Raw genomic sequence first — 11,056 nt, forward strand, 5'->3', positions numbered from 1 at the left:
TTCAATTTGTAGTTTTTTCAGGTACGTCTGTACTGTTCTCCATAGTGGCTATACTAGTATGCATTCCCACCAACAGTGTATAAGAGTTCCCTTTTCTCTGCATCCTTGCCAACACATGTTATTTTTTGTGTTTTCGATAATACCCAGAGTATGCTTTTGAAGTCAGGTCTTTCTGACTCCAGAGTCTGAAGGTGTAACACTACCGCGGGTTGCCTCTCCATAGCATGTTCCCTGATTTCTTGTTCGAGAAGATTTTTTCTAATAGGTGTCATTCCTAGATGGCTCTCTTAAGATCTTACTCCCTTTTGGCATTTTACACCTTACTTATACAATCATTTAAAACAAATAGCAATTCAAAAAAATACAATTCAAGTGTTCATCATATCCAGGCATGCAAGCCTTTTCTAAATTTTTTTAAATAATAAAAAAGCCCCACAGAGGGAAGGAGACTATTTGTGTCCTTCTGACACACACTTTTAGATTTTGGTCAAAAAGTCTAGTGGGTGCAAAGTGACCCCCTTTGTCATTGGAAACAAATAGGAGCATTCTGTGTGCTACTGTCCACAACCACACAGATATGTTTCCCAAGGGAGCTCATCAGGTCTTCAAACATTTAGCAAGCATAACGTGTGTGAGAGACAGTATTGGAGAAGGAAGACAAGCCTTGCTCTGCAGAAGCTTACAATCCAGGAGCTCACCCCTTCAAGGAATTTACAGACCCCAGACAGATAATAACATTAGGTCCATGAAAGCCCACAGGGCAAGAAGTTCAGGAGAGAAAGAAGTCATAACCACCTTGGAAAAATCTCAGCTTGTTTTATCAGAACTCAAAGGCCAATTTCTCACCCCTAGCTCTCTTCATTAGCGCTTATTGACCAGTATTAGGGACTACTAAGCCAAGAGTAAAGCTAGGGTGGCAGAGGCCATAAGCTAATTGCAAAGGACAGAGTTAAAAGAAACATGCGAGTTTCCCCTGAGCACCTAATTGCATGACTGAAAATGGATTAATTTGTATTTCTAATGGATATTAAAACAAGAAACATGTGAATATACTAAAACAAATTTAAGGTCAAGCAACGCAAAGTGTTAGTGCGTTTTCCTTCCACTCTCAGAGGGAGCCTCTCTTATTTGGTTCTTGGGCTCCTTCATAAAAAGATTCTGTGTTTTTTAATGGCCTCAGCTTCTGGAAGGCTCAGGTCACTTAGTCCATCAGGAGGCCAGGCCCGAGGGATGGGTCTGAAGAGTGGGCAATGGAAAGTTAAACCAGGGCTGACTTCACCAGGCCGTCAAGTCAGGGGCAAGCACATTGTCCTTCCACTGGAAGACGGAAAGGGGAGAGGAAGGCAGGCCCTCCCTACTCACAGGTCACCTGGCAACTTTGCTAGGCACTACCCAACCTTTAGGGATAAGTGAAGTATGTGGTGGGCATAAAAGGCGGACAGGGGAGTCATTCTGGCAAATTCCAAGAAGGTTTTAAGGGCTCCCGAGGCAGGCAGGCCCAGTTGCTGTTTGGAACCTCCTTTGGGGTGGAGGGTCGGAGGGGCAGAGGGCCAGGGCCCCCGCATGAGGGGACATGCTTTTAAACAGCTGCCTTCCAAAAACCATTCTCCCTGCTTCTCTGAGAAGCACCCAGCTGTTGTTTATACTCTAGGACAGCAAATCCGGTTATTTGTCTCCCTATTCCGTGATATTATAAAGTAATGAATGGTCCATTAAACTAAGTTTGGGATCTCGTCTCCCTATAGCCACCTCGCCGGCACCCTCAGCCGGGGAGGCCGTAGGCGCGGGCTGCAGCCTGTCAGCCTCATTCCCCCTCCCTCCACCACCTCCCCCTACTCCCTCCCTCTCCTGCACCCCCTCCCCCCGGTTATTTGGGAGATTAGAGTTCATTAATTAAATCCTGTGCTTAGATCGAACTGTAACATTATTCCAATCACATTTATCTTGCAGGCGGCGGCAGAGATGGCAGCCTCGCTGGAAACGCGCGGGGGAGCCTGAGCCGGCGGCCGGGGACGCACGGCGCTGCGCGCTCCTTCGCCACGCCGCCGCGCAGTCCCTCCATCTTCCTGCTCGGCGCCCGGCCCCGCGCGCCCCTGCCTAGGGGGTCCCGCTGCTCTCTGGGGCTCCTGCCGGCTCCAACCCCCGGCCCCTGTCGCCACCCCGCCCCCGCCCGGGTCCCCCTCCTCCGCCACGCGCGCGCGCGCACACACACACACACACACACGCGCGCGCGCCAGCGAGCTGCTGGCCGCTCAATGGACCGATTTCCCCGGTTTCCCTGAACCCAGCCCAGCCCGGGATGAGAAATTGCAAAATGGCCCGGGTCGCCAGTGTGCTGGGGCTGGTCATGCTCAGCGTCGCCCTGCTGATTTTATCGCTCATCAGCTACGTGTCCCTGAAAAAGGAGAACATCTTCACCACTCCCAAGTACGCCAGCCCGGGGGCGCCCCGAATGTACATGTTCCACGCGGGATTCCGGTGAGTGCGGGCCTCTGTGTTAGCGCCCTCGGGAATTTGGTTGCTGGGGTGTTTGGGGAAGGGGAGACGTGGGGGAGGGGTGTTTTGGCTTCTCCGAGACTCTTTGGGCCAGATAACTGCGCGGTCTTTCCACTCCTCTCTCTAATTCTCCCTTCCCCCTCCCTGGTTTTTTTTTTTTTTTTTTTTTTTTTTTTTTTTTTTTTTTTTTTTTACCCCAAAGCCCCTAGAAGCCGTTGTCCAAATCGATGTGATTGCATTTCTCGTATTCTTCCTCAGCATCCCTTCCCTCATTTCAGAAATGGGGGCTGGGGGAGGCTTTCAGGAGGGTGAGGGTGGAGGGAAGGACGGTGTGTGTGTTCGGGAGGGGGTGGCGAGCGGAGATGGACTGGCGTGAGGGGAGCGCCCTCCCCGCGCCCTGTCCTCAGACTCCGCGGGCCGGGCCCGGGGCGGTGCGGGCGGTTTAATGGCGCAGGCGCCGGACTCCCCTCGCGCCCTCCTCCTCTCCTCCCCCAGCCCTATCAAAGGACACGCGGGTTTATTCTCAGGAAGCCCCTGGGGCGTTCTCCCTCGACCCTTTCCCTCACTGCCACCGCCCCCACCCCCTTTCCGGGATTCCTGCATCCCCCGCCCCCTGCGGGAAGCCAGCCTCGGAAGGGCCGCCCACCCTCGCCAGGTCGGAGTCACCGCCAGGCGCTGGGCCGAACTGAGAAGGCTCCAGGCGCAGCTTGACGCAGCTCTGCGAGAGCCCCCGCCCCTACCTGTGACCCCGGGAACTCCCCCAGCGGGGCATCCTGACGGGCAGGTGACAACTACAAAGTGCCACCTGTGGTCGAAGCTGGGACCGAGGCGAGAAACCCAGAGGAGCCCCGCTTGGACCGAGGAGCGGAGTTGGCCGGCGGCCCCCGGGGACCCCCAGCCAAGTTATAGGAAGTGAAATCGGACGTGGGCTCGGGAAGGAAGAGGTTAAGGCAGGAACCACCCCCAGCCTTTCCCTGGGTGTCCGGTTTCCTCTGCCCTTTCTCCAAAAATCAATTCTCTGGGGCTGCAAGGGCGTAGCGGGTCAGGCTGGCGGGGCGGCCGCTGTCCGCGGTGCTGATTCCGTGGTCCTCGCAGCGCCGCGGGCTCCAGCCCTACGCCCGGCGTGCGCCCTGCTCTCCGCATGACGGCCATTTTATGGTCTCTCCGGCACCCGGAGGGATGGACAATGCAGATGGGGTTCCCTAGTTTTCTTTCTTTCTCTCGGGTGTGTGTGGGAGCAGAGGGCGGACCAAATGAGAGGGGCTCCGGGACGGAACGGAGCCCGCGCGCGTGCCAGCCGCCGCTGCCCCGGCCGCTGGATTTTAATGGCTACCTTGGCTTCCCTGAGCTGAGGCCAGCACGTTTGTCTGTGCTCATGCTCCTCTCCAGGTCACAATTTGCGCTGAAGTTTCTAGACCCGTCATTTGTGCCCATTACGAATTCTCTCACCCAGGAACTCCAAGAGAAACCTTCTAAGTGGACATTTAATCGGACAGCGTTTTTACTTCAAAGGTAGGATAGGAGGAAAAGATCCAAAAGGTGCTTTTAAGAATTCTAGAGCTCGAAACAAAACAAAACAAAAACAAGCAAACAAAAACATCTAAAACAACAAACATCTATACCCCCCACCCTCACCACCAGGTGTATCTGCATTGTTTTCTTGGCATGACTGCCCAAAACAATGATCAGGAACCTTCTCCTGAGTATGTAGTGTCCTGTCACAAAAAGGACACATCAGGACCAATTTGAATAGAAAAAGAAAAAGGGTATTTCACTTTGGCTTGATTGAGCACCATGATTTACAGGTAACAAGTCTGGCAAGTACTGCCAAAGCCATCTATTTTTCAAAAACAGACAAAAGGTTAGTTGCAAAAAGACCACCCAATGCATTTTCATTCCGTCACTGAAAAAAACTTGAAAAATAGAATAAAATGGTATTATTTCATTGAAACACACAGAAAATGCCATAATCTGTCTCCATCACATTACTTGTGAAAATGCTGGCCCAAATGTATGTAGGTATTTAACTATGGTTTTGTTTTGGTTTTGCCTGTTTTCATTGTCCTTACAGCTTTACTTATTGTAAAGCTAACTAACTTAATTCATACTCATTGTAGCAGTTTCATTTTATACACGTAAGATGGTTTTGGGATTTTGTTTTTTTAGGTGGAAGGAAGAAGGATGAGATGTGTTAAAATGTATTTATTCTACTCAGTGATTCTGGTCTACTCTTAGCAAACCACAATAACTCATTACTCCTTCCTTCACGGTGGGATTATTATACTGCTAAATGGGATGTGAGCCATCTAGTGTATTCATTAGAAGTGTGAATACTTATTTTACGAACCACTCTATTTAGGGAGTTGTGTTTTGGTCTTAGCATTTCTAGTATTGCTTGTTTTCTCTCTTTTACAAGTTTAATCTACGGGCAGAATTAAAACAAATTCAGTGGATATTCATGGTCTCATGAAAATACTGTTTAGATGAAAAGTCAACATACAGTCATATGATTAAGATTAACATTTTAAAAATACTTATGTTTAATTACAAATTAGTTCATGAAAATTGATCAATTCTAAAACTCTCGAAGTTTTTTTTTTTTTTTTTTAAATAATTGGGAGGGTTTTAATTCAATGTTAATTTTATGGACAACTCGGAAAATTTTCATGGGTAGAACACATTCTAGCTTTCCCCAGAACATGTTTCTAACTCAATAAAAAATATTCTTCCCACACTAGGCCATGTGACCCAAATGACCAGTCAGAAGAATATTTCTTTCTCAAAACTTCCCTCATTTTAATTAATTAGATAATCTTTAATTAAATTTTTTCCAGTAGCATTTAAAATCTGCCTTACTTTTTTAACAACTTGTAAGAATGGTACTGGTAACTTGGGAAGTTTCAAAGATTTCAGTTGCTGTTGCCTCTGTTTTTAAGAATAAAGTCATTTTTAAAATAAAATTCCAAGTAATGTGATGATATGCAAAGCATTTCATTTCATTCCTGCTACATTTTAGGCAAAAGTTATAAGAAATTCAATGGGATTACTTAACATTGGAGAATCTAGCAGCAAGTAGCATGTTACTGGTCTCTCTTGAATATTTTAAATAGCTAAAACTTTAAGAAGAGATACTTAATTTTACTTAAAGCTCAATATGAAAGCAACCTGAAATTAGTTCTAAGTATCAATCTTGCCTTGTTTATGTAGTGAATTGTTAGAATATGGACGTATTTTCAGGATTTATAATAGCCTTGTCTTCTAAGGATTAGATTTCTTCAACTAAATTGTGTTTCTATATAATCAAGTAGAAAAAAACCCCTGTTTCATTATTCAGAGGACCTTAATGAGATTATCATCTCATTTGTATTAAATATTCAGCTACACCCACTGCTATTACCATCTTCTTTTTCAATAATAGATAGTGCTGTCCTGACTCATATCTATTTGGCTCTTATTTGGACACCAGTGATATTTGATACTCTTTGAGCACTGCAGTCCAGTAGCAAACAAGTAGACCCTACTTACAAACTCTGTGTTACTAATGTTTGTGCATTAATGTGAGCTATTTCAGGCCTGTGTAAATTGTCTCCCTGTATTTTCTGACATAATTTGCCCTATACCTCCCTGCTGATCAAATAAGATACACTCTTCATGTAGAGCAGAAAACCAAGGTATGGCAGCTAAAACTGTAAGTTACATTTACAAGCCTCAAAGAATACACCCAGAAACTGACTGAAAGATTAGAATATGCATAGATTGTGAAGCAGTCCTCCCTTCAAGGACCACAATTATGTATGTATAATCTTTGTTGGATTCAATGAGCCTAATATTCCCTCTGAATGAAATGTCAGCATAAGACATAAGATGAAAAATCAATTCTTCTGAATGGAATGCTTTTCATGAATTTTTTTTTTATTTTAGGCAAGAAATTCTTCAGCATGTCGATGTAATAAAAAATTTTTCTTTGACCAAGAATAGTGTTCGGATTGGACAACTGATGCACTATGATTATTCCAGCCATAAATATGTTTTCTCTATTAGCAATAACTTCCGGTCACTGCTTCCAGATGTGTCACCCATTATGAACAAGCATTATAATATTTGTGCTGTGGTTGGAAATAGTGGGATCCTGACAGGGAGCCAGTGTGGACAAGAAATAGATAAATCAGATTTTGTTTTCCGTTGCAATTTCGCCCCTACGGAGGCTTTCCAAAGAGATGTTGGAAGAAAAACCAACCTTACCACCTTCAACCCCAGCATCCTGGAAAAATATTACAACAATCTCTTGACTATTCAGGACCGTAACAACTTTTTCCTCAGTTTAAAAAAGCTTGATGGGGCCATTCTTTGGATCCCTGCATTTTTCTTCCACACTTCAGCAACTGTGACCAGGACATTAGTTGACTTTTTTGTTGAACACAGAGGTCAATTAAAAGTCCAACTGGCTTGGCCGGGAAATATAATGCAACATGTCAACAGGTGTGTATATTTTATTGCATTTTACTCATATTCCACCAGATGGCAAATCAATGTTGTAATCTCTTGTGGGTGGGAGCCATCCAATTCATTAGTTGTTGTGGTGAGTTTAGTAGTAGTTAGAAGAAACTCATACCTTTTGTAATGAGTGAATGAATTAATCATTCTAGCTAAGAAGTTCCATCTACCCACAGCTGGTAACCAAGTGTCAGATGGAAGGATTGGTGCTTCATCAGTTTCCTGTCTCTTCTCTGTCTTCTCCCTTAGTAGGGCTATGGAGCAGTCATGGAAATCACCACAAATCAAGAATTTTCTCTAAATAGATAACTATATTCCAAGAATGCCAATGGCTAAATTAGAGACAAATCAAGTGTTTTGTTTTTGTTTTTTTTTAGAAACAATGAAGTTGATTTAAATTTATGTGTTTTGTAGATGTCCAAGGTTAGCAGAACACCTAGATAAATCATAAATTGCACAGTCTGCCTTTATAATCTGATATTTTAGGACAAAAACATGCTAAAAGTATTCTATAAGCATATTGTTACCTCTTGGAATTTGATAGACAGATCAGTCAGAAATGCAATATTTTCATCTAGTCTGGTGATTTTCAATTCTGGTTGTATATATAATCACTTGAGAGCTTTAAAAATACTATTGTCTAGGCTCTGCCTCAAGAGATCCTAATGTAATTTATCTGGTGGGCAGGGAGGTGGAGACCAGGTACTTGGTATTTTTTAACAACTCCCCTGATGATTCCAATATGCAGTCAGAATTGAGAACCACTAGTCCAGGGCATTTTATAAAACAAGATTAATTGTAGAGTTTTTTTTCTTTTAACTCATCTGGAGAAAATTATCTCAACTTCAGTTTCCCCTATGTAAGTAGCCTCAGTGTCCTAACATAGCCCTAGATATTACTATAAGTTGGGGTGGGTTCTGGGATACCTGGTAAACAGAGAATTCTGAAGATCTTTGTTCCACAATAGATTTTTCCCCATCCTGTAGCCTCCTAAGATGTAAGATCTGTTTAGTTGACCTCTCATAGGAGGAGGAATTACAGCCTAATAAACTGGTTTGTATCTCAGTGGTAGAGTGATGCCATAATTTATGGTCCAAACTGGAACTTTTTCTTTGAGAGAAAGAGGTTGCTATTAATAATTGCAACACAGATAACTGAAAAACTAGGACTGTCCTAGTTCCCCAGGATATATGGTCACCTTTTTAAGTGGTAATGTAGCCCAACTCCTAAGTTTAAAGATGAATCAATTAAGGTGCAAGGAGCAGAAGTTATTTACCCAAAGTCACTGCCCTAAATGAGCAAGACCAGAGTTAGAAGTCAGGTCTCCTGCCGACCTGTCCCATGGTCTTTTGATCTCCTCATTTTGCTCCCCTTTTGTTCAGTTTAAGTTTGACTATACCGAAAGGGTTGTCAGAGTCATTCTAGCTCCTTAGACAGGAACATTAAAACCAAGATTGAACTTTTAAATTTCATCTGAAAGGGGAAAGGTTCACCTTTGAAATCTTCAAATAGTGAATAAGAAACTACATGTGCTTAGAAACTTCCAGAAACTATCCTGTGTGGCTGCCTGCCACAAAAGTGGAGTTAATCATAATGTTTCACAGCCACTCAGGCCTCAAAAAAATACATAGCTTCAATGAAAACTGGAAGGAAATACAGTCCACAGAAACCTGACTAATGAACAGTTTCATTCTGCCTGCATCTCCAATGATACACACACCACAGAGAAGCCTCAAATATTTAGTGGTGTCAGCAGGAAGGTTTCTGAGTATTAATATTATTTAAATGTGGAAGGACTAATAACTATAACTTATTATTTACATTTAATGTATCTTACACACTTTCTGAATTTAAAAAATTTAGCATGCCAGATTGTGGCATGCTGAAGATGGGCTTGGGAATCCCTAGTTAGAAGACAAAGAAGCAAGGAATACAATTTTTTACAAGAGAGAAGAAAAATAAGCCTCCACAGTCTTTCTAAACCCCAAATGAAGGGTTTATTTCTAGGTTTGAGAAAGGAAGGGACAGAGGAGTTTCCCTTAGATTAAACGACCTCCTTTACCCTAACCAAGAGCCCTTTATGTAAAAAAAGCACAGTCATTCTTTTTGGTGGCCTTCTGTTGTGTCACCGCTGAGTCAGAGCCACACCACTCTTTAGAAAAACCCAGGGGCAGCTTCAAAGGCCAGCTTCAAAGGTGTGCAAACAGTATGATCCCAGGAAATCCCACGCTCAGAAGGGCCCAACACTTAGCTTAATACTTTGCTCTTGCACTCGAAATTTTCAATATTTTTTGAACCAAGAGTCCAAATTTTTATTTCTTGCTGGATCTCACAAATCATGTAGCCAGTTGTTCCCAGAGGTTGTTTTTGGTTGCCCAAAAGATCATTTCAAAGCAAGCACTATTTAAGTTACATTAACAAATCCACTACCCAGCCCAGTCAGATTGACCTTGCTGATTGAAACCTTCATCGCTGACCTTTGAATCCACATGTACTTATTGTTCCACAGGTACTGGAAAAACAAACATTTGTCACCTAAACGGCTGAGCACAGGTATTCTTATGTACACCCTTGCATCAGCAATATGTGAAGAGATCCACTTGTATGGATTTTGGCCTTTTGGATTTGACCCCAACACAAGGGAAGATCTTCCATACCATTACTATGACAAAAAAGGAACCAAATTTACCACCAAGTGGCAGGAGTCCCACCAGCTGCCTGCTGAGTTTCAGCTGCTGTACCGAATGCATGGGGAAGGGCTCACCAAGCTGACTCTGTCACACTGTGCCTAAGAACTCCGAACGGAAAGTGCCAAATGGCTGTTTAAAAAGTGCCCCAAATCAAATCGAATAGTCTTCAGAATAGAACCCTAGAGAATGTCTTATAAGGATTGTCTGCCATTTAAAAGGAAAGATGTCTTTTCTCTTTTGCACTGCTCTTTTAAGAGTTTCAGCAGATTTAGCAGGACAGATGCACTGAAGCCACATGGTTTAGACTTGATTGATAAAGGGAATGCTGCATTTGGAACTATGCTGCTAACGAAATGGTTTGAAGTATTTTCATGTTTGGATTTTAATAATAAACTGCCTCTCATTTTCATGAGGACTAGAGCTATAGTTTCTGCAGCTCTGCTCAGATAGTCCTCATAATCAGAGGCCTCGGGCCAACTGGGGCAGGATCTGTTTTGCTGGTGGGATCAGACTCTGAAAAATGGAAATGTAAAAAACTGGTTTGCATATCTCATCTTCTATCTATTTCCTTATCTCTGTCTCTGTCACCATCTCACTCCCTTTCTCTGCAACTAATCCCTGCCCTACCACCTTGCAGTTTAATAGTTTGCTAGGAATCCTATTGAATTCGCTTTGCTTGTATGTGTTGCATTTGTACTTGATGTGTTTAAGGTTCTGGGTAACTTTGATGCTTCATGTCAAAATGAGCAATCACGATGGACCCCCTTGTGATTCCTTTTTTTAAAAAAAAAATGTCTCCGATGCAGTCCTCACCAGTCCATTCAGTCATTCTACAGCAGGATGGTTGGTCCCTCTGTGGTGAGTGGGATATAAGGCAGTGCATCTTTCATGATCACACAGAAAGCCTATGTTGTGGGTAGCATTGTGTCTCTTGACGTAGGCACTGTTATGGCAAATAATAGCACTGTGGCCACATCTGTAAGGCCATTCCAGCCTAAGTTTAGTGCCTCCCATAATCCCAACCCATGCACTGGGCTGGGTGTGCTCTCAGAATATAGAGGCCATGAATTAGCTTAAGACCCTGGGACACATAAAGGAAAAGGAAGAAGAATATTTAGAAGTTGTTATGGAATTCTGTGTATCCCGAAGTGTGGTAACCGTGTTACCCATTCCAGCTGGGTTAAAGTGGAGGAGGAGCTTGGCCAGGCCAGGCTCCCAGGTGACTAGTGCTGAGGTGTGATCATTTTCCGTATCATTCTGTGCACCACCACCAATGCAGAACCATTTGTTCTCTTTGAGAACACTGTAGCACTGGATATTCCCTCTTTCCACTGAAGGCAGATCTATACAACTACAAATTAAGCACTTCAAAAGAA

The 11,056-nt window shown here is 43.7% G+C and overlaps 1 protein-coding gene across 1 annotated transcript; it reads left to right on the forward strand.

Annotated features, from left to right (window-relative positions):
* The first annotated feature begins 290 nt into the window (after nt 1-290).
* On the forward strand, nt 291-10,430 carry ST8SIA3 (ST8 alpha-N-acetyl-neuraminide alpha-2,8-sialyltransferase 3). The gene is made up of 4 exons (XM_009192788.4): nt 291-2,478; nt 3,886-4,008; nt 6,418-6,975; nt 9,500-10,430. Exons 1-4 carry the CDS (start codon nt 2,300-2,302, stop codon nt 9,780-9,782), a joined length of 1,143 nt encoding a protein of 380 aa, XP_009191052.1. The 5' UTR covers nt 291-2,299; the 3' UTR covers nt 9,783-10,430.
* The last annotated feature ends 626 nt before the right edge of the window (nt 10,431-11,056 follow it).

This window comes from Papio anubis, chromosome 19 (genome assembly GCF_008728515.1).
Source record: "Papio anubis isolate 15944 chromosome 19, Panubis1.0, whole genome shotgun sequence".
Taxonomy (NCBI): Eukaryota; Metazoa; Chordata; class Mammalia; order Primates; family Cercopithecidae; genus Papio; species Papio anubis.